This window comes from Triturus cristatus, chromosome 5_1 (assembly GCF_964204655.1).
Source record: "Triturus cristatus chromosome 5_1, aTriCri1.1, whole genome shotgun sequence".
NCBI classification, from domain to species: Eukaryota; Metazoa; Chordata; class Amphibia; order Caudata; family Salamandridae; genus Triturus; species Triturus cristatus.
Window position 1 is genome coordinate 648,128,900 of NC_140587.1, and position 24,398 is coordinate 648,153,297.

The window sequence follows — 24,398 nt, forward strand, 5'->3', positions numbered from 1 at the left end:
AAAATCCCCAGAACATGTTACCAATCTCAAAAAAACTTCTGAAATCTGCTTTCTGGGCATACGTAAAGAATGAAGTATCCACTAGCTCCACACTAGGTATATTGACACAGAAATTCTTGTCCGTTAAGGATACTCCTGTATTCGAACAATTCATGGACGAGATAAGACCACCACTAGCTAAAACACTATTTACAATTTAGGTATGGGGTCTTACAGATTGCTGCAAATACTAGTAGTTGGAGGGGCAATGAAGATGATAGTGGATTGTGTACCCTTTGTTCACAAAAAGCAAAAGAAAATGATGCCCATGTACTGTTTTTCTGCCCTGTTTACAAAAAGCCAAGAGTTCGATGGATTAAACCCCTGTGTATAAACATGGGGTTTAGGTTTTTCAAAGAGGCAGAACGTACACTCAAAGCAAATACTTCACAAATAATAGTTTTCAGCTTAAGTAGATTCCTATTTAATGTATATCTCATAAGGAATCAGAAAGGATGTAAGCTATAATATTTAAAGGCTGGTTAGATAACCTTCTTGCTTGGTCAGACACTATGAATTTTATTCCTTTCCCCTTTCAAAATGTATTATAATAATCTTTTAAACATTATCTGGCTTTTAATTAATTTATATGTTTTTAGCATAGCTGTGATAGAATTTAATGTGATTGATCTCCATCTTTATTGCCTGGAATTTGGACTGTGTATTATATATGTTTTTTTAACCCCTTCAGCGCTGCGCGGATTCCCGCGCAGTGCTGAAGGATCTGAGCGCGGGCGGGGCCATGACGGAACGGTTCCGTCATAAGCACAGCCCAACCGACGTGCATGACGGAACCGTTCCGTCACAAGCGTCGAAGGGGTTAATATCTATGTATGTTGCTTTTATGACAAAATAAGTCGAAATAAAGCTGAAATTGATTGAATGGTGAAGTAGCACCAGACTAAAAGCTCTAGGCACCCCACTAAATACCTAATAATGCTATATTTTACTACTAAGCAGGCAGTCACAAGTGCAGTTACGTTGCAGACAACAGGGTCTTGATTTGAGTGGTGCAGCAGGTGCAGTGGCACCGGATCCAAAAGTTGTCAGATCTCCTCTAAACACATATTGCAATTACATCAATTCTATTGTTTCCCTCCATTTTTCAAAACTTTGCTATTGCTTAACCGTACTATACCACTAGTAAAAGCACAATATATTGCCTTTTTGTACATAAACAAAAAAACCACAACATTTTAAAAGACTTTCTGTAACTTCTATTGTATGCTTGTTTTTGTCTTGTAGCTCCCCCGACCATTATGACTTGCTTGTATGATGCTGGAGTATGTAAATCCTGTATGACAGCAAACCCTGCTTTATTCCGTTTCACCCAGAGTCAGTTGTGATTCACACTCTTGTAGGCAGCCATTAATTAATAATGCTTACCTGCACCCTGTTTAAAAGATTCTGTTCTGTTTCGACTTAGAAACTGTGTGTATTGTAGTCCATTATTAGTAGGAGGGGTCTCAGAAGAAATATTAATATAAAACGTGGTAATGTGGTGCATTATTGAGCACATTTAGTTAAGATTAATGTAACCAAGTTTTTTTTAACCTGTATTCTCTACAGCTGAAACTATTTTTATCCTCAGAATGGCTCAATTGCAGTAGGGTACTTACTTTATAGGAGTCTCTCTGCAGCAAGCATTAGAATCCATCATAAACATGAAGAAAACACATTTTGAGCGAGTTTTGGAAGCAAAGCAACATGACTCCAGTTTATATCAAGTTTTTTTCCCACTTTTGGGATTGGTGGTAGAGACTGAGTCGCATCTACTTCTTTCAAAGGAAGTTGAATTTTTTTTTTTTTTTTTTTTTTTTTTATGTCCCGGGTATTTAATGGAAATTTGGCAGCTACTGTGTATAGTCCCCAAACCCCTTCTGTTGTTTTTCTTTTTCTGCTATATGTATTGTTTTTCTAAACTCATATATTTGTTTTTTAAACGTCCAGAATGCCACTGGCATTGAAATGGTTAACATGTGATGTCTCCTATGTTTTTTTAACAGACTATGAAATTAAAGGACTAGAAAAAATTCCAGAACAAGGACCAGCTCTTATTCTTTATTACCACGGAGCCCTACCTGTAGATTATTACTACTTTGTATGTCGCGTCCTTCTACAAAGGGGCCGAAATATCCACTCGGTTGGGGATCATTTTCTGTTCAAGATACCAGGTAAGGCATTTCTAATTTAAGCATTGAGAGTTCCAAATGCTGGAAAGCTATATACATTTATTCGTAAAGTGCAGTATTTGTAGGGTTTTTTCCCTAGAGTACAGGAAACATTTTAATTTACAAGTCCCAGTTTTGTGAAGTAAACCGTGATTACAAATCAAAGGGAGCAGCATACTGTCTGTTACGTCTAACAGTGTTTTAGTCAGATAGCTAGAATAAGCCTGGCACGTATCTGGAAAAAAATGACTGATGTGCAGATTGGCATAGTGTTTGTTATGAGAGATTGTATTTTATTGCAACATTTCCATAGTGCTTTCATAACGCTGATCAAATACCAAAATAAATTTGCAGACAAGAGGTCAGTGGTTCTAATTTTCAGGATGGTTGTGAAGAGGGTGTTGGCAGCTGTGTCATTTATTATTAGATTTTGGTATTGTGCATGATGCCAGGAAAGTGTGCTACAAACTGAATGCAGGGGGTATGATTGCATTTTACTCCTGTGGCGAAAAGCAAAGAAGTGCAAGGACAGGTTCGCAAGCAGTGTTAACAAACCAGTAAGGGTTTTTATCCTTAGGAGCACTTGAGTCTTGGATAATGGCAAGAGTTATGACTTTATGGCTCTTTTGAATTGCAAATGATTGTCGGTGGATCCTGCTTTTGTTTGTCAGTTTATTACATCTTTTGAATGCCTATACTGTAATGTAGGAAATATCAACATTTTGGGGCATTCCTTCTCTGTTTTTTATCTTTGATTTGTATAGTCAGAGTTGCATCTGAAAACTCCAGGCCCCAGCCCGTTGATTGTGCAATTCTGAGTGTCTTAAAATGCCTCTTTCTGGTCCCTGGTAGTCAGTATAGTGTTGAGTGCAGGAATAAGGCGGTGCTTGTCTCTTTGGTTTCAGTTCCTGTCTGTGTGCAGTAATCTACTCCTTATTTTTAAATTTGAGGATTATCTTTATTTGTTTTCTTTAATCGGACCAGTGTAAAACCTATTTGTTCAGTCCAGTTCCAGTCTTGCTACCAATTGAGCTAGAGATGCCTGTATCCTTTTTGAGTGCTGTGGGTAAAGGAAAGTTTATCACATGAGTCTCATCATGTCACTTTGATGATTTGAGATTGACTAGAGCGGTAGGCGTCTACATTAATTTCAAGATTTTTCACTTCAGCTGAAAAATTTAGCTAGCTGCTCCATTTCCTGGGGCCTAACCAATATGGGATTGTAGTTTTGTCACAGTCCACATGCATTTCTATTTTTGAAGAGTTACGTTAGATAACATTCCCTAGCATCCATTATTCCAAAGCTAAAATGCATTTGCATAGTCTTGAAGATTTGATCTGCAAGTGTTGTTCAGGTTTTAAAATAATCTTGATGACATCCTCCTAGTTGTAGTAAGTAGGGGTGAGGTTGAAAGACATGTTCTGGGAAAAGGGTTAGGTAATAGTTGAAGAGTAAAAGTGCAGTAGTTCACCCCTGGGGAACACCACCACGACTGGAGTAGGATGAAGACTTCAGTGGTGGTAGACAATTTGCAATTGTCCCTAAAGCAGGATTTTATCCAGTTTTGTTGGCACTGTGCACTATATTCCAGTGACATATATCCTTTTAGCTAGTAGCTGGTGGTTTGCAGGGTCAAGCACAGGCACTGAGTTAAGTTATGATAGAGCAGCAACTTCAGTGTTGTTGACAGAGCTTAACTTCCCCTCAAATGAAGATTAGTGCTGATTCTGTGCTTCTCCTCAATCTTAATCTAATCTGATTATCTGAAAGATCCATCTTCGAAGGTTGATATCTAGGCAAAAGCTGCCATTTCACAGAGTTGGCAGAAAAGGGTCTGTTTGCTACTGCTCTATAGTCCGCTGGGTCAGCTTGATCAAGTGTAGGTTTCTATAGACTGGGATTTCAAATACAGTGTCTTCAGGTCCTTTGAGAATTCTATAGTTTATATGAGTGGTGATCCCTTTAGCCAGTATGGCAGGAGGTAACTCAAGAAATATTGACTTGAAGATTTTTGGTTGGCAAGGATCCACTGGAGAATCAGCAGCTTTAATTAGGTTGACTGTTTCTTTTTGTGTCAGTCAGTTGAATGGTCACAATGTGGCTTTCAGGGCTCACGGTTGCATGAATTGGTAGGATGCCTTTGAAGGGCTGTGCCTTAGTTTTGAGTGGAAGTAGACTTCGTTTAGCAACTTTCATGATGAATTGGTTTGCGAATATATCCGAGTACCTGTAAATGTTTTACATTTTATTAAAATGCTAGTAGGGTTACACACATTTTTGAAGATTCCAAAGAGTTCTTTTGTTAGGCTTGTACAATCAGAATTGCATATAGTTTGACCCTTTGGGCTTTTTTATGGATGTTCGGCAGATTCTGAATTTCCTTTGGAGCCATTGCAGTGAAATCCTGGAAGTAGTGATAACCTTAATATACCTCTGCTAGCCCTCTGCCAGCTCTCCTATGAGGTAAATTTATGAAGAGGTTTAGCATCCGTCAGATTTTGCTTTCTGTTTTTGTTTGGGAATCTTGCTTTGATTAGTTTACTTGCATGTGGCAGGGTGAAATAATGTTTAAACAGGGTTGAGGTAAGTGGTTGGATGAATCCTGCTGAGTGCTGATGTCCCTGTGAGCATGACTTGTTGTGTAGGGCACTTTGTAGGCGTGTGTAGGAAGGTGGAGCATTATATTGTGATGCTGGTTGGACTTCACCATCCATTACTCTCACAGACCCCAAAGATGGTCTTTGAATTCACAATAATAAATCTTAAGCTCAGTCCTGATAGTGTGGTAAAGAGCAGTCGCTCTTTACTAGAGGAACATGTGTTGAGCATTTCAGAGTACCAATATAGTAATTGACACGACCCAATATAAATCTGACACCAATTTATAAACACAAAGTGTATTTTAATCTTAATTTAGACACCAAAACGAATGTGATCAGATACATATAACCGAAGTTATGGACTTTAGAAGAAAATATACATTACAGCAATTCAATACTGCAGAACTTTTGCGTTGTGCTCAATGGAAAAAAGTGGTTTGGGCAATCGGTCACTTGCATATCGAATTGCGTAGAACCCAAGGAAGGGAAAAGTGACCAAGCTTCGACAGTCAGTTCAGTTTTACCTGGCCCGTGGCGCACTGGTGAAGAGTTGTCCTGACTGTTCTTGGTGCTGAACAGGAGCCGCGGGAGAGCTGATTTTTATCACTTACACAGTTCTGCAGGCAACAACATGCAAAAACACAACAAAAGGGCTACTCCTGATGCTCTCACAGGGGTCCCTCTTTCTGGGGGAACCGAGATTTAGCCTAGGCCGAGTCTCAATCCGGCAGTTCCAGAAATGTTGCCACAGTTGCAGAGTATGCCTCTTTTGGTTTGGGCAAGTCTTGTTTTCACGGACACAGGTCTCTTCTTTATCCTCTTTGATGTAACTTGATTCAGAACTGAGGTTCTGGTGTCTGGGGTAGACCTTAAATCCTAGATATCAGGGGTGTGGCCAATGGGCTACTTGCCCCAGTGGCTAATCCTCTCTTGAAGTGACTGCATCCAGGGGTGTAGGTCACCTTTTCTATACAGAACCCACTATTCCTTCTTCTCTTTAAAAATAGCGGAAGCCTTTCTTACCTGCGCAGACCAGGCAGCCTACCCTGGAGGTGTGGCTAGCCTTCAATCAATCAATCAAGGTGTTTGTTAATCGCGACTACTCACCCGTAAGGGTCTCCAGGCGCTGGGGAAGGGGGGGGGGGGGGGGTTTGGAGGTTCCAGTCCATCAAGCAGGGGGTCTGTCGAAGGGCCAGGTTTTGAGGTTTCTTGCGAAGATGGGGAGCGATGTTTGTGGTGGAGTGGAAGGTCGTTCCAGGCTCTGGCCACGAGGAAGAGGAAGGAGCGGCCTCCCGATCTGGTCTTTCTGATGCGGGGGACTGCGGCGTAGGAGAGCTAGGCTGATCGTAGGGTCCTTTGGGGTGCGTGGAATTTGAGTCGGCTGTTCAGGTATGCTGGTCTGGTGTCATGGAGGGCCTTGTGAGCGTGGGTGAGCATCTTGAAGGTGACTATAGCTTCGATAGGGAGCCAGTGGAGTGTGCGCAGGTGCTGGGAGATGTGGCAGTGTCTTGGCAGGTTGAGGACCAGTCTTGCGGCGTTTTGGAAAATCTGTAGCTTGCGGTGGGGTTTTTGTTTATTCCGGCATAGAGTGCATTGCCATAGTCGAGTCTGCTGGTGACCAGCGCGTGAGTGACGGGCTTTCTGTGTTCGAGGGGGATCCATTTGAAGGTCTTACATAGGAGGCACAGGGTGTGGAAGCAGGAGGATGAGACGGAGTTGATCCTCCAGTCCATTTTGAGCTCTGAGTCCAGGATGATTCCCAGGTTGCGTGCGTGGTCCATGGGGTAAGCGGTCTTCCGAGGACGGGGGACCACCAGGTGTAGCCTACTGGGGGTGTATACCTTCTACATACCTAATTTCCCGCCTGTCCGGTTTCAAATGGGCCTGAAGCAGAGGAAAGGCTGTTTCCTCATTTGCAGAGGGAAGCCCTAATGCATATCGGAGGTGGTGAAGCCTTTGAAGCTCATCCCCTTGATGTGACACTTCACTAGGCTTTGGCAAGTGCAAGGCTGCTTGATTTTTCAGGGTTGGGCAAAAAAACAAAAAAAAAAACTTTCCTAGCTGTCCTCTTTGTTGGCTAAGCCAAAAGGTCTATGTTATAATTGAAAGTACCTTTAATTTGTTGGTTATTTTGAGTGTGGTGGTGTGGGAATGCGAGTGGGTAAATGCAAACATAAGTCAAAGAGTGGATGATGGATGAATGGGAGCATGAGTGCAAGATGAATGACCAAGTGCATCAGTGATGAGTGGCTGACTGCATTGATTGATGGATGTATGGATGGATGTATGGATGGATGTAGGATCGAGCAATAAATAAATACTTTGTTATAAGCCATGTCTGTTGGCTATGCCAATGCTGATTGTTTGTGTGCGTGTGTGTGTCTCCTCACATTCTTGGTGTCCTCTGAACAAGAAGCCTGTGAAAGACAAATACAAAATAAAGTTAGGGGAATAAATTCAAGAAATGCAATATGTGAATGATGTGTTAGGATTAGAAAAATGGAGATGGTAATGGCCATGCAGTGGTGTTCTTAAGTCATTATTTTGGTGTCCCTTCGGTCCTGGAATGGAAGCCGGGGAATTTCAAGTATCTCGGATAGTCTCCAAACCTGGTCTAGACCATGACAGTATGGTTGAAGCTATGTCATTGCTAAGGCAGTCACCTAACTATTCTGTGGAGTTTTGCAGCAGAGCAACCGTAAAGTGTTTTTGCTCTACGATGGCAGTACTCTTCCAGGAAGGCACTAACTGGTTCTGGAAGCATGCAAGGCTGCTCCTGCTGTTGAATGGTGTCCCTGGTGCTCCTTTTTCTTGCCACCCTTTGGAGTGTAAGCAGCTTTCCTGCTTTTAACTCCTCAGACATGACCTGTCCAAGGACCAGACCTCTTTTGGCCTTGCTACACCATGAGACTTCTGGTGGATGCCTGGCATTACCTGTACTGTGGATGCTCTGGTGCAAAGGCATCTAGTGGTGCATTTAAGGGGGACCCCGCGAGGTTCTGCTCCTCACTAGCTCCATGCAAGTCCCTTGACATAGGCCTACATGAGACCCGATGCAGGTTTCTTATGCCTAGTGGAGTCATGGCTTGGTAGCAAAGTTATTTTCTGTATATTCACTTGTTTTTAAGTAACGTCACACACACACACTCTTAAAACCTGAGCACTTTAAGCTTTTTTTTAGAGAAAAACTATTCATTGCATAGTTGGGAGCGGTCTCTGTATGGCTTTTTAAAACAATAGATTAATTCTTGTTGCAATTACCATGCAACAATAATTGTTTATGACTAATGTATTGTGTATGAATAACACCACAGTGGACCCCTGTTTTGTGATTGCATTGATTGCCTCAGGTTCATGGTGGATTTATAGGGCAACTCTTGGATCAGTATGTACAAACACATTCTGTGGAGCTTTGTGGTAGATGAATAGTGAAGTGTTCCTTCTCTGCACTAGCAGCAAGCCAGAACAGAGAAAATCCACTTCACTGTTGAACCCCTCTACTTTCAGTACACAGTATGTCTGTTCTGTACCTTCTGGTACTGGAGGAGGGCATTCACTGTCATTGGATGGTGGGGTTCTATGGGTTGGTGCATGGGGAACACGCATCAGCTGTGTCTGGTTGGTTGTTACAATTTTCCTGATACATTCCATGTGAAGTCCTTCCAGTGAACAGATTCCCTAAGTTACATGAATGTCATTTTCTCATGCATGAAGTGGGTGGCATAGATGTAATGTCCAGAATGGGAATTGAGATATGGTGAGTGGGGCCAATGGCCCAGAGCCAATTCCACTATCCTTGAGGGTTTGTTCTAAAAAAGAGATGCCACTCTGTCTCCGTGTCATGGCTGGCAGTCAGCCATAGACCGATGAGTGGCCACGCTCCCTGCTCCACACCACAGCACCTTGGATTTCGCTGCACCCTTCACCAGACTTTCAATGGCCTGGATGCTCAGGGATTTCTCTACACCAATACTGATACTTGGCTTCATTATGTTAACAGAGTATTAATATGACATAATGGGTTCCGAACGTCTTGGGTAGTATGATGGTGAAACTATGCAGCTGCAATTAGTTTTTAAAATGCTCTTCATACTGCTGAACCTGTGTGTTGAGCACTGTTTCTGCCTGCATGCTGCCTATGTTATGCTGCTCACAGTAGCAGCATTTAGATGGTTTCATGGGGTGAATGGCAAATTGGATTGGGGACATAGTCTTATTGTAAAATGGTTCCATCGGATTAGCACTAGTTTTCTTTACTAGAGTCATTGTGCCTTCCTTCCAGCTTTTAGCTGCGACTAGCAACTAATAGAGGAAGTCAATTAGCTTGTAGGCACTATCCTACAGAGCAGTCCTTATATATTGCATATTAGAAGGATCGGAAAGTGAGCCAAATCTGATACTTAGTTGCTTAGCCAACACAAGCTATTTTGTTATGGGCTCGAATTTTTTTTAAATAGCTGTAGAGCTAGAGGTTAGTTTGGGGTTGGTGGTCGACTGAGGGAGCGCTAAACTAACAAAGTTGGTACACAGTTTATCTCCTGCCCTAAATAGGTAGAAATATTTTAACAGAAATCGATATTGAGGACCCCATGTAAATTGTGGGGTTCCCTTCTGGAGTACTTTAAATGTATCATCTGATAGAATAAAATCATTCATTATTTTATTACAGTAGCCAGCTAATGCTTGTTTTATGGCAGCCTTATACTTTTTTTAATTTTAATTTTTTTAATTTTTGAGTGTCTGCTAAGTTTCTTGTTTTTTCCTGTGGCAAAATTAATTCACAGACCGGTTCTGGTGCTTTACAAGCTTTGCCCAGTTGTACTGTACATTAATAGTACTATGGTTCTTAGGAATTGATGTAATGAGTCATAGTACTATTAAAGAATGCAACGTTGGTAATCCACTAATGAAAACCAAATATCTGTAAATTGGTACTAGGTCTAACTCTAGACTCCTCACTGTCTGTGGCTGCCACAAAATAGTTTGTTGTTAGGTTGATCCAGCACACCTTTTAACTGTTTTCTGCATTGCCTTTGAAACTAAACCTGATTCTAAATCTTATCTAAATAAAAGATAATGGTCTGACCATGGGTCACGGGACTCCAGAGTCCGCCTGCAGGTTTTTTTTTTAAAGATGGAAAACAAATTGTGTCCCCCCCTTCGTGTGTTGCGGTAGTTGCACGTTGCTGCAAACTTAAAGTTGTGTAGGCACTGCAGTAGTTCATATTTGTCCAGATAGGTCAAGTTTTCTGTCCAATAGCAGGACCATAGCCAGCAGTATATGCTTAGATGTCACGGCCTTCAATAATGAGGCAACATTAAAGAAGGGTGCTGGGTAGGGTGGAGGGGGTGGGGTGCAGTCTCTCCTTGATATTTGTGGATTATATAAGGCTTTAAATTCCACTGATATGTTTCTGTTTTTTTAATTATTCCCTTATTCATTTTGAAGGAGTAGATGGAAAGATTTTGAAAAACGATATGTCTTAAAGCACACTTTGATCAACCTGTACTTTAAATCCCATTAATCATTAGGGGTGTGAGTTGTTGCAAAGGTAGCTGACTCAGTTTTTTGTGTTTCCTTAACTTTAAGCTTTGTTACACACTACTGGAACCATTACTCCAAGAGTGCCAGGGCCAGTCAGTTAAAAACTCTTAATTCGACCAATTTGTGATCATAAAAGCACATAACCTAAAACAATTTGAAAACATTCATTTAAAATATCACTCAAAACAATCTTAGGATAAAAGTTCATTGTCCTCTTGTTGCATATTTCCTTTTCAATTTCAGTGCTGTTGTAAAATAATTTACAACCGCAAAGCATAATGTGGGGAGTCTAATCGCTGTATTAACTGCAACCCTTCTTGATGCCTCCTAAAGTTTTTGCAACGTAAAAAGGGATATATAAAATGAGATAGTAAAGTGCAGTAAAGCATAAAATGCTTTGTCGATTGAATGGCTACTCCATCACAAGGGCAACAAGGGAGAAACATGAACCAGGTCCTAGGCTGAGGGAAGGCAACTAGATGGTGAATTGTACTTCATCTCAGCCTGGTCAAATAGAATCTTAATTCTGGGTTCTCTATCCGTCAGACCATACCAGGCACAATAGAGAGAGGGACATATCCTACGATGGAGATCCTGTCAAGCGATTCTAAGATTCTTTTGCTCTTCCTGAGTTCTAAGTATCTTTGCTTTACTAATTCTCTATCTTGCATACTAATGTTACACGGGGTGTCAAATAGTCGGCTTAAACCCAGATCACAGAGGGATTTCTTAACATAGAGAAGCCACAGGATGGCTGCCATTCTACACAATTTAAGACAATCCTCTAAAACTGTACATGTGAAACTCAGCTAATGGGTGACCCATATTTTGAGCCTTAATAAAAATGGATGCCAAACCTGCAACATCTTCTATGAATCCTAAGCAGAGTTGCCCATGCAAAATTAGACTGGGTGTTGATTTGGGGATCGCCAAGAGTCTGCTTAAAAATGTATTTTCTGCTACATGTAGAGGACCTAGGCTTGCATGCCCCAACAGCCCTGCTCCATAAGTTCCAACTGACACACCTTTGCTCCTGCATAATATTTGCATCTTTTTAAGTGGCCTGTGGCCCAGCTTTTTAGCAAAATTGTGGATAACTTCACAAAAGGCCATTATCTTTTGTGATAATCAACTGGTCCCAGCTCAGATTAGCATCAAATAGGATGCCCAGATAGTTCGATTGGAGGGTCTTGGTGATAGAGGAACCCCCGATGAGAAAGTTCTAGAACATGTGATTGTTGGCACACTTTTCAAAACTAAGGATTTCTTATGGTTGACCTGCAGGTTAAGATTCTGCATAAAATCGTTAAAACCATCTAAAAGAGCCTGTAACTCACTCGCTGTACAGGCCAACAAGACCGCGTCTTAGGTGTACAAAAGTAGGGGGGCGAGGCAAGACCCTATTTTTGGGACACCTGTGGCTCGTGAAATTAAAAAGGATCTATGGCGTTAATATAAAATAAGAACAAAAAGAGCGCTAATATACAGCCCTGTCTGACCCCTCTTGGGACCCTGACAAGTTGTGTACAGTCGCCTGATTGGGTGTAACAAACTTTCATAAAAGTGTCCCAATGAAGGCATTTTAATAAATCCAGTAAAAGGGAATCCAAACCTGCTGCTTCCATCATCTCCCATAATTTACCCTGTCAAAGGCACAGGATATGTCCATGAAAGCCATATGAATGACACCTCTCCTGCCTTGACACATATTTCCCTACAATTAAGGACAAATAGCGCTTGTTTGGTCGTGCCACTGCTAGGCCTAAAGAAGGTTGATTTGTTGAATTTAAGTTACCTGCGTTGAAGATCTGCAAAAAATTAACACCCCAATCCTGTTCTAAAATATGACCGTCGATTCCAGAGGAAGTACTTCCAGATTTGAAAGGACGGTTAACAACCACCCAAAAATCTGTTGTCTTTTAGTTTAGCGACCCCTTCAAGATCTTCCCAAGCTTTGCATCTGATTTCCTTATTCCTGTCTTAAATAGTCTGCTGGTAAACATTCTTTCTGACCTGACAGCAAATATATTACGTGGAGTCATACGGGTAGCCTTTTTAAGGTATAAGCCATCATGCACTCTGAGTTAAACCATCTCTAGTCTGGTAACGCTGACAGAGGTTTATCTCTGGTCAACATTTTGAATAACGATTTTGATAATTCTACAAAACTGTCCCGTATCCTACTCGGCACCTCCCCTAAAGAAAGTCTGCGCACAAAATCCTCATAATTTCCACTTATCAGCTCTGTGAAACGTTTTTGGGGATCAATTTGTGCCCATTTCACTCGGACCCCTCTATTGGCCGAGTAAGATAGCGAGACGTTAGTACTTGAGCTAGGATTGAACCTGATTACAGAAGAAAAATTGTTGACTATGGTATAGTGGTCACTAAAAGGGGATAGGCGTACTGCTTGACTCGCTAAAGGGGGACTGAGTCTTCTGAGAGCAGTATAAAATCTATTACACTGCCATTACCTCTATCTACAAATGTAGGAGGATTGCTGTAACCGGTCCCGTGAAAATCTGAGGAAAAAGTAAGCTTATTGCTTGGTACTAAGCAATTCAAATCTTCGCCATGCGAGGTGTGTACAAAGTGAATGATATCATCACCCTTCCCGTCTGTAACTCCACAAACCTGGTTGCCACTATGGATACAGTTTCCAATGTTGAAATCACCTGCCCGTATAAGGGCAAAAGTATCACTTGCTTTAGCCAAGAGCATTGTTAATGTATTTTCCAATTCATCTTTAATCTCCACCACTTGTGCAGAAAAAAGATTACATTAAAAATTAATTGAAAATACATTGACCAAGTTTGACTTAGGCCTTTAAAATCTGAAAACACAGGCTTGAACAAAACACATTGACAATTAAATCCCTTAGAGCTATCGGAACAAAAATAATCGGGCCCCCCCTTTCCTCTACCAGCAGGTGATGGGACAGCAGCCGCACAATAAGTTTTAAATCCCTGTAGATCGATCGGGTTAACAGACCCAATTGTCATTTAGTTATTTTCTGGCGGATTCCTACAATATTCCAGGATAAGAGCTGGAAATCTTCCCCTGTCTTGACCTCACCCAGGGACCGACTTTGTTTTGCAAATTGCCTCGTCATGAGGGAGTCAGTATTGATCTTGGAATGTAGTGAGTGTCACAAAAGAGTTCTGGATTTAAATATTGAATTCTTGACCCCACCCTCCCAACCTCCTGAAGACTGGATCTCCAATGACAAATTAGGGTAAAAGGTCACCTGCCGAAAAAAGTAGCTCAGTGCGAGAACTTGAATAGGGCCTAAGGCCTGGCCCTGAAAGTGGAAAAACTTCAGTAGGTAATCTACCAGGTAAGGTGACCCTAAATTGATGATAATACAATCCCCTGGAGTTTTCTTCCTTTCAGGACCAATCCACAGTGTTTTTCTAATCATTATGATTTCTCTCAAAGTCTGTCGACCCATTGGTTTTTCCCCTTAGGCAATGGATCGCTTTCGTTTTTAGTGTAGTTCACTATGGAAGTAGCCCTCAGAGGCAGTGTAGTTTCCAAAACATGGGCTTTATTTGGGTACAAAGTTATGAGCCCCAACCACGCCGGCAGGAGGTAACCCTGCAAAGAGGGATGATAATCTATCTAATGATAATACGGTGGTGGTTGGCGGGAGTCTGAAGATTCTAAGCTACCAACTTACCCCAGCAGGCATCTCCGCTTTTGGCCCTGTGCTGTAATTGGGAGGTCAGCCTACTACTAACCCTTGGAGTCTCTTAGCTTTTGCTGGGCTTCTCCATGACTTTTCCATGAGCAGGACACATCAGACACAATCCCTCTTCGTTGCTAGCGACCAGTTTGATAACAGGCTTCCCCTCTCCTTTCTGGGTGCCACTGAGTCTGCCGAAGTGATGGAGCTGTCCTTCTCCCAAGTGTTCCCCATTTGCTCTTCAAAGATAGCTTCAGCTTTGAAGCTCGTCTTTTGGGCAAACACCAGTGTGGCTTCCTGTAGGAGGGAGATAACGCCTTTCTCCAGTGCAGGCCCATATTGTCTCTTTTCCTGCGAGTCTCCAGCATGCCTCCCTAGGACTGCAGAAAGCTGTCTGGGGCTCAAGCTCCTTGATCGCACCGTTCAGGAGTTAGCATAGCTGAGGGTTCAGCGTGTAACCCTGTACTCTTGAATAGGACGACCAAGTCATTCCACAGTCAAAACAGTTATGCGTTTTTACAGCCAGACATGTACAGTATATGTTCTTATAAAATATGCTGCATTCTGCCTTGGGGCTTGGTAAGCCTTCCATAGAGGTAACTTACACTTATTACTGAAGGAGGTTTGGCTTTGCCTTTGGTTTAAATGGCAAAGCTGTGCTAGCAGTTTAAAACTGCTCTTCCTGTCTGCAAAGGCAGACTGGGAGACTCAGTTTACCTGTGGCACAACCAGTGCTGCAATACTTGTGGTAACTCTAACGTGCATGCCCTGGGTACCATATTCTAGGGACTTACAGGAAAGTTAGTCTATGCCAATTGGGTGTAGTCAATGTAACATGCACGTTTTGGGGTCATGGTACTGGAACTGAGGTCTGGTTAGCAGGCCTCTGTGCACTCTTGGAGTTTTAAAAAAAAAAACTGTATCAGTCCAAAAACCTGGGGTGACCATACAAAACGAGGCATTTTTTTACAGCGATCATTCCTTCGAACCAGCTTCTGCAGTTAATGCTTTCTTCCAGATCAATGGATCCTATCAAAATCATTCCGGGCCCTAGAAAGAGGGTATACTGTTAGGAAACATGCCAAGTGCATCAACCACACAGACATGGGGGGGGGGGGGGGGGGTGGAAGGGGCTCACAGATGAATCAGGCAATTTTAGGTTCTCAGCCTAGTAATTCCAACCACTCCAAGATGGTGTTTTGGTGTTTTTTCATGTATGTTGGAACTCTCTCCTAATCCAAGATGGCAGAATCACTTCCTGCCAGCCAGTTTCTTCTTTCTGGCTACTTTATGGTGTTTAATCGAATTGACTGTTTAGGAAGTTGCATCACAGCACTTTCTGTTCTCCTAATTATGGGGTTGTTACTTGCCAGACTTTATTGATTCCTTATTTTAGTCTTCCAGTTCTTCCCTAGCAAATTCCTTCTGCTGGTCCTCCTCTTCATCCTTCTGTTTGGACCTTGCCTTATGGAGGTTTTTGTGCTCACAGCTTTTTCTTCCATCTGCAGTGTTCCTTCTTTGGAAACACTAACTGTGTACCTTCATCAACATAGTAGCTACTGAAAGAAATCTTCCTTTTCTTGGGATCAAAGTCTCACAGATAAAGGAATGAATGTCGCAACCTATTCTTCTCAGGCTAGTTTTAGCTCAAAAAATTATGGCAGCCCACCTGGGAAAAATAGGAACTATCAACATGGCTCTAGCAGGATATATACATTAAATTCAGATAAGAGGTCAATTTAATTGTAACCTCAGTGGTATTGGAGTCACCATTTGAAATTGAATCTTAAATATTCTAATAGTGTTCGATTTCTATTAGAGACATTGCTCTGCTACAGTCAAGAAAGCCACTGACTACAATCGTTCTCATAAAAATGTTTACTTAATTAAATTTGCTGCATACTTTACAACTAAAACAAAGCGACAACTGAAAATCATAACACATATCATCTGGTCTTATATGCTATTAAAATTATTGTTACTAGCATCAAAATAAAATGTCAAGGAAAACTATTTATAAATATCTAGGTAAACCGTGTGACCACAATGACGTACCATGCACCGTTGTTAAGGAGACAAAAAATTGCCATCGCCAGGTAAAACACCTAAGTACAGTAGGCCTGCTCATTTGGTGCCCAATTAATTTGCATGAAACTATGACTATAGCGTTGGTCCATAACCACATTTACATTCTGCATTTGTTCTTCATGTTTGGCGTTGATCCTGGATGATTAAGGTCTTCCTGAGAAAAATAGTCACCCTAGTGGCAGATGTCAATACCTTCTTATTAAAAGTATGACATCCCCTCCTGAGCAGTGATTCTGTGGCCCTTTTCCATTGAAGGTATAACAGTCATGCAGCAAGAGTCTGAAAATTATTAGGGTCTAATCTGCTAAGAAATGTCTGCATTATCCCCTTAAACAGCAGCTCTATGAAATTGTGCTGTGATTGTTCCACTAAGGCTTACCAGTCCTATTAAAAGCATAGCAGTCTTCGACAAATGGTGCACTGTTAAAAAAAAAAAAAAAAAAAAAAAAGGTAGCTCTACCCTGCTGACAAAACGGTTGCTGTTTGATCATAGGTATAGCAACGCTGCTTATGTGTATTTTGTATTGTACCATTAAAGGTACAGTATCTCTGAGAGAAAGTGCTGGTAGTGGCCCTTAAACCCACAGTTAGCTTGCTAAGAATGTTAATACTGACCCTTTATGTTAATTGCAGCTCTGTTGAGAAGCCTCTGTGTTCTCCTAAAGAAGGTCATGCTACAAACTCGTTTACTCATAGCCCACAACCACAGATGCGTTTTTGTTTGACTGCTTTAGGCAGGCAGCCAGCAACTTCTTCCGGTTTTCTTTTTAATTTGCCATCCGCACCAAATGCATAGCTGACAAAGTTCTTAAGTAATCTTGTTTTCTAAAGGGGCCCCTGCATGGAAGCTGAAACGTTTTGTCTGCTGTGTATGGCTGGTAGCCGCAGCTGTTACCTTTCGCTTTTTCTCTGTAACCAAGGCCCTGAAAGACTCTCCACCGTATGGAATTTCCATTATTAGGGAAGTCTCCCAGGATATGGGAACAGGGAAGTTAGCTCAGCACAGCCATCAAATCCATGCAGTTTTATGTCAATTGTTACTTATTGGATGGGACATCAAGATGCAATTATTTCATGGGTTTAAATACTCATCCTAGAGAAATTAACTCTGGAAACTTCACATGAAATGTGAAATCCCCTTAGTTGCACCCAGGTCTAGGTATAAAAACAGTTAATGCTCAGAAGATGTCTAATCTAGTGTCATCATCAATTAGAATAATAAATGTAGATTATTTTACTATTAGCATTTGGAAGATGGGGCAGTATTAATGCATGTGTAACACGGATGTAACAGATTTTTAAATCTTGTATATGAATATTCCCCAATTACTAGGCGTTCAGTACATCAATTAAAAAGGAGCTCACAACAGTGATGTATCTGTTATCAATATGAAACCGTTATTGTTCCCCCCCCCCCAAAAAAATCAAAGGAGTCAGTACAATTAAAGTTTTATACTTTAATACATCTTAACATTTCTTGAGATGTCCATTGTTATATCATTGTTTTCCGTCTCTTATTCCTTGATGATGGCTCCCACAGTATTTAATCAAAGGGAAAGAAAGTGACCGTGTACCCTCAAATTTATCTAGATAATAAAACTCTTTTGAAAAATAGATAATCTTTATATAGCAAGGCTTTGATCAAATGGAAAGCAATATCTGGTCGTTTCTGAGTCATCCTACTGAAATCCAACACCCCGCCGCGTCTCCCACTACCACATCACTCATAGGTTTTAGAAATCATGTCTTCGCTCTTGCAAAGCTCTTTGTTTGGTGTGTCAATTTTTATAAAAATGAGTCAACATAAAAGTAGATTTTTTCAAAGTATGGGTAGATCATAGATGTTGTTCTGATGAAAGACCAATAGACACGGAGCTCCATAGGCTTTGAATTTGTCACCTTTGACAATCAAGATGGTGCAAAGGTTGCACTGCAGAGCCCTGAATGGAGAGACTGTTGAAGGGCACCAGATCAGAGTTGGCTAAGCCGGCAAATCTTCCGATCAAAATCATGGGGACTATGGAGGAGGTTCTGTTGGTTGCAGAGGATTTTCCCTTGTAGGCAGAGGATGAGGTAGGGGAGACGGTTACACAAGCAGTTGTGACAGCAATACTGGTAGTAGTCCTTTTGATAGCAGAAGTGAAAGATAAAGTGGTGGATCCCAGAATAATAATAGTGGCGGAGGCAGGACTATTGGCTATGTTTGTTCTGGAATATCCAGAGAGTTATGAACAGCTTGTTGCTTGCAAGTAACAGTCCTTCCTGAGCTAATCATCAGTCCAATGGCTGAATTTAGAAACACTTGTGGAGCCTCGCTGATCATTATTTAGTGTACCTGCATACTTTCACTGTCTGGGCCTGTCGATTTGAAAAAGCTTTGTCCTGTATTTTGCTCTTCATGAACTTTTCTATTTAAACAAGGCCCATGTTGTGCACTTTTCAAAGTTAATTTTGCTGTTCACTGGATGCTAAGGAAGCTATGACGTACTCCCCACATGAATAGTCCACATCACATTGGTAGCATTCTTGGAGCATATTGCAAGGTGTGAATTGGGAGCATGCATACAAGGACAAGCTTCCTTGTTAAAACTAAAGAGAATGGTTTGTTAAAGCTTTTCTTTTTGTTAGAATTGCTATGAGGTTCTTCAAAGTGTATCTGAAAGGTTTTTATTGCCATTTTTGCTGGAAGAAAAATGTATTTCATTATTGTGTTAAGTAGGGAGGATTTCAGGATCCTATTTTACTTTGGCTTCATGAAGTCCATTTAAAGTAGGGTATGTGCAGACCTTTGCAGTAAGCAAATAAATATAGGAAACTATCTTAAACAAAATAAAGCTCTGGAGCAGATGCATTCAATTTCTGGGCTATATTTCACCACCGACCAGCGTCCTTAGAAAGCTTGCTGCCTGGAACAGCCTAGGCATGTGTTGGTAGTACATGACTTATGTCAGACTCTGCACCAGTCCAGCAGGCTAATCAAATTTCTGAGGCACATGGCAATCTGCGATTTCCTGAGTGGACATTGCTTCTATAAGGCTGGTGGTGTTGGGGTAGTGACAGTCTCTTATGTATTAGGAATGGGAACTGTTATGAGCACTACTAGCTTAAGAACAACATGACTCTGACCCGCACAGTTTGGCATTTTTTTTCACACTACAAACTCTTGCTTGTTGTACCTTATATGAGATGGGATAAGTTAGTTCTGAAAATCCTCACTCAATTCTTGAACTTTCAGCTACGACTGAGCACTAATAGTGATATTGTCAATAAAAGTACAGCAACCCTTTTGACAATTTTTATTTAATTCAATGCAGCCCTGAAAGAAAGAGGCCTGCTGAGAAGTGTTGTTACTGTCTTTCCTGAGAAGTACTCATTCTGACGGATGCTTCCTCCTGCAAATTCCACACCTTTTAAATATCCAAGGCGTCTGACTGAATCCAGAAAGCTTGCAATACCTCTCCACGCTAGTAGGTGATGCTGGTTTCATTTCTAGGCAGGAAACAACGCTGTCATGATGTCACAAGAGTCCTAAAGCGCCCCGACATCTTTTTCCATGCAATTGAGGTGAATAAGAAGCTTCAGCAGTCCTCGAGGCATACTGTGTTTTGCCAAAGTAAATTCAAAATTTTAGGTGGCGTACAGGATGTCACCTTCAAATGTTTAGGATTTAATCATTGCAAGGACTGTGATGGGCATTGAAGTCATCCAGGAGAAAAGACAAAAAGAAGTGGCAAGGCTACTCGGAGCGTCTCCGCTTCTCCAATGGCAGGTTGCCAGGACATTCCCACGTTCTGCAGGTCTCCTCTTGGGAATCGGACCCTGTATAACTTCCCACATAGGATCAGATCCCCTTTAGGCGCGGCGCCAATCTTAAAACTGCTACCCCCTGTGGCACCAACACCAAATCCCCAGCTCTGTCATCCATACCCTTAATTCCCCTGCCCTAGAAGATGATCCTGCACTTTTCCTCATTGCGGTGTAAAAAGTATTTTGCAGACTATGGTCCTGACTGTAGCATTTTCGAGCCACACAGAGCCGGCAGTGTCTTAAAGGCATACCCCATAGGATCAAACGTCTTTGGCTTCCATTTCTTCATTCTTTCCTCTTCCTCTTATACCACTTGCTTCTACCCCAGTGTCAGCCCCCTCCTCAGCATCGATGCCATGACAGTTGCCAACTCCACTCACTATACCTGTAGGCCCCTTTCCCTTTGTGCCAGAGCAGCCGTCACCACAATTGACTCCATTGGCACCTCAATCAACCGTGCCGAGGGTACGACCCTGCCGGGCCCTTTGCCTCTAATGGAAATTGCCCTACGCATATCAAGAAGAGAGGCACAGCGTCTCAGAAGAGGGGAGTTACTTCTCTGTAGATTCTTATCCATGCAAAGATCCCTTCCCTGATACTGATGGTAACCTGTGCAAACAGGTTGAGCAAGCCCTGGGAACTCTGCTCTCCTCCTCGCGCTGCTCCGTCATTGTGCCGCTGCCCCCAGCACCTCTGTGGTTGCAGGTAGGTGTGTTGAGGCCCTCCTCCACCACAAGGCTCCTGCCTGTGCCTCATCCCTGATGGTCCAGTGGGAGAGCCTTGCTTTTCTGCTAGTACGCTCGGCCAGCCTTCTCTGTCTTTCTGTTTTTTTTTTGTCTGTCATTTCTGTCTGTCCTATTTATTGTGCCTGGTTTTCTGTCTGTCTGTTTTAATCTTTTTTGCTTTTACTGTGCCCTGTTGTGTCCTCTGTTCGTATTGGACCAGTTTTCTCTGCCCTGTTCCTGCCGCTGCTTCCCCCCCCCCCCTCCCCCCCCGCAGCCCCTCCCACGCTGACGGTCCTCACTCCCGCCTCCCAGCTGCGCTTCCTCCCCTGACCCCTATTTAATGGCAGCCGCTGTGCGGTCACGAGCAGCGTGCGTGCCAAAGGCAAACCTGTCTGCGTCCGACCAGCGCCAAGGACCCTGGTTATCCAACTCCCCACCGCTACGACTCAGCCGCCCTCCACACATTCAACCCCAGAAGAAACCACAACTGCCAGCTGTCGACGCCGAACACCACCCACGGCCAGTTTTCCTGCTAACACTGCCGCCAAACCTTCACCAACCTCAGAACCCCCACGGCCCACCCTCAGGACGCCACCGCACCTGAACCCCTGAGGTGCATCCTCCTCAACGTACACTCCCTGCACAGACTCGTAGAGATCTGGGACCTCCTCAACACCCTTTCACCAGACATCGCCTTCCTCGCGGAAACCTTGACTGACACCTCCGCGCCCAACATCGCTACCGTCATCCCAGATGGATACAGGATTCAGAGAAAGGACTGTCCCAACCGCCCAGGAGGAGGACTAGCCATCGCGCACAAGGACTCCCTTCTACTCACCATTTAAAGCACAATTGACTCCTTGTCCCCCACAGAACACCTCCATTTCCAGATCCAGACCAGCCCCAGAATGACCCTACGCGGCACCCTCACCTACAGACCCCACGGACCACGATCCACGTTCACCACAACCATCACAGACCTCATAGCACCCCACGCCATCGCCTCCATGGACTACATACTGCTCAGAGACCTAAACTTCCACCTCAACAACCTCAGAGACCCCCCAACTCCACCGCCATCCTGTACAGCCTCGCCAACATCGGACTGAAACAGCTAGTCACCACCCCTACCCACAAGGCAGAACACTCCCTCGACCCCATCTTCGCAAGAGGAAACAGCCACTTCAGCCACACCACGCAACCCCCCTGGACAGACCACCACTGTGTACACTTCTCCTTTAAAAAAAACACTGCTCTCAAACCTACACCACGCCCTCAGCAAAGGAATTGGGGCAAGGCCACCGAGGAGCACCTCAACTCCACCCTCAACCATGATCTATCCTCCCCCCATGACCAAAGTCAACTCTGCAGCCAATGAACGACACAGATGGATCACCAACTGCGCTGACAAGCTCGCCCCTCTGTAACTCAGAGAGACTATGCCCTATGAAAGCCACCTGGTTCACCACCGACCTCCAAGAATCCAGCTGCACCTGCAGACGTCTCAAGAAAGTATGGAGAAATACCAAAAACCCAGAAGCTCGGACCACCTACAAGAACGACATGACAGAATACCACCAACACATCAGATCCTCCAAACGGACCTTCATCCAGAACAAAATCCTGGCCAACTCCAGCAACTCGAAGGAACTCTTCAACATCATTCAGGATTTCACCAAACCCCCCAAGCGAAGCCGCAGACATCACACCTTCCCAGGACCTCTGCAACAAACTCTGCTCCTACTTCCATCTCAAGATCAAGTCCCTCTACAACAACTTCAACGAACATACACCAGACACCGAAACCACACCTTCCACCAGCAATGCTAGCCAGCCTACCATCTTTGCCTGGACCCGGGTCAACACCGAAGACACTGCCACAACCATGAAGAGCATCCACTCTGGGACCCCCATGGACCCCTTCCCCCACACATCTTCAACAGAGCCACCGCCGCCATAGCCCTGAGCTACAACGCACCATCAACGCCACCTTCGAATCCGGCACTTTCCCCGACAACTGGAAACACGCAGAAGTCAAACCCCTCTTCAAGAAGCCCTCAGCAGATCAAGCTCAGCTTGGAGAAGACAGAAGTCCCCGTCCTCGGACCCACCCCGTCAGCATGGGACAACACCTGGTGGCCTGCCGCCATTGGCAACCCCCTCAATCCCATGGACCACACACGGAACCTCGACATCATACTCGACTCCTCCTGCACCATGACCCGACAGATCAATGCCGTCTCCTCCACATGCTTCAACACCCTCTGCATCCTTCGCAAGACCTTCAAGTGGATCCCCCTGAATCCAGAAGGACAGTCACCACGCACTCATAACAAACTGATTGGACTACAGAAACGCCCTCTACGCCGGAATCAACAAATCCCTGCTCCGAAAACTCCGGACCATCCAGAACACTGCGGCCAGACTCATCCTCTGCATCCCACGAGATGAACACATCACTCACCACCTACGAGACCTCCACTGACTCCCCGTCGAGAAGAGAGTATCCTTCAAGCTACTCAATAATGCCTAAAAATCCCTCCACAACACCAGACCCAATACCTCAACAAAAGCGTATCCTTCCATGTACCCAAGAGAAACCTCTGCAGAGCCAGAGCGGGCGGAAGAGCCTACTCCTACATCGTGGCAAAGACCTGGAACGAGCTCCTACTGAACATCAGACGTTCCCCTTACGCTGCACACTTTCAGGAAGAGCCTCAAGACCTGGCTCTTTGGCTGAACCGGAGTTGCTCCCCGCGCACTCCTCCCCCAGCGCCTTGAGACCCTCACGGGTGCGTAACACGCTTCACAAGTCCCTGATTGATTGATTGATTGATTGATTGATGTGCAGTTAGTTGCTATAAACACAGGCTTAGCTGCACTAAGACTCAAGTAGGAGCTTCACTCTCCGACCAGTTTAGCACCCCAAAAGTCATCTTTTACCATGCTGTAATAAAGAAGGTGGTTTAGGCCCTGCACCTACAACTTCCCTCTGCTTAGACCAAGGCAAACATATTGACTGAGGCATTGCACTCTACTGCCCATGCTGCGGAACCCTTGTTGTTTTAAACGAGGCTCTGACAGTGTCCATTCTGGCTTTGTGGGAGAAGTCCATCTTCTCTACTGGTATAAGTAGGGTGGTAGTGAGACGATACAGACTGGCTCCTGGTGACCCAATCTTTTTGTCTTCACTGTCACCAGAGAGCCTTGTCGTGCAAACATCCTACTCTTCAAAACTCGACAGGAGCATTCCCTACCATTTCTTTGAACAGAGAGTCAAAGAAAATGAGCAGTTTGCAAAGAAATCCTTTTGGCTGGTAGCATTGGTTCTTATGCCCCTCCATGCAACCTGCCTCATAGGAAGTTATGCCCACGCTGCTGTCTGGAACATGACCCAGTTAGTGGTCCCCAGCTTGCCGGAGCATATTCACAGAGCTGGTAAAGAAACGGCCAAACAGCCGTGAAGCAGGTCATTGAGTCCTGTAAAGACTAGGTGACTCGAGCCTTGGGAACATCATATAGACTGACCGCTGCGCTAACGTTACGCTGTGTTTTAAAATTACCTGATGCTGCTAAAATTAGTGTGTGTGAAGTGTGTGAAGTGCATTTTTAAAATTGTATATTTGTCATTGAGTCACCATTAATATTCTCTGCCTGCTCCCCCTACGGACCGCATTGCCTGCATTTAAAAGTTTGACAATACCACTCACCATTTCGGTGTTTGCATTCCTTTTACG

General features: G+C 43.5%; 1 protein-coding gene across 1 annotated transcript in view; it reads left to right on the plus strand.

Moving 5' to 3' along the window:
- Positions 1-24,398, plus strand: part of TMEM68 (transmembrane protein 68) — a 102,837-nt gene that overhangs the window by 34,015 nt on the left and 44,424 nt on the right. The window contains exon 4 of the mRNA XM_085605609.1: positions 2,046-2,213. Coding sequence (XP_085461735.1) covers positions 2,046-2,213 — 168 coding nt within the window. The remainder of the gene's footprint in view (positions 1-2,045; positions 2,214-24,398) is intronic.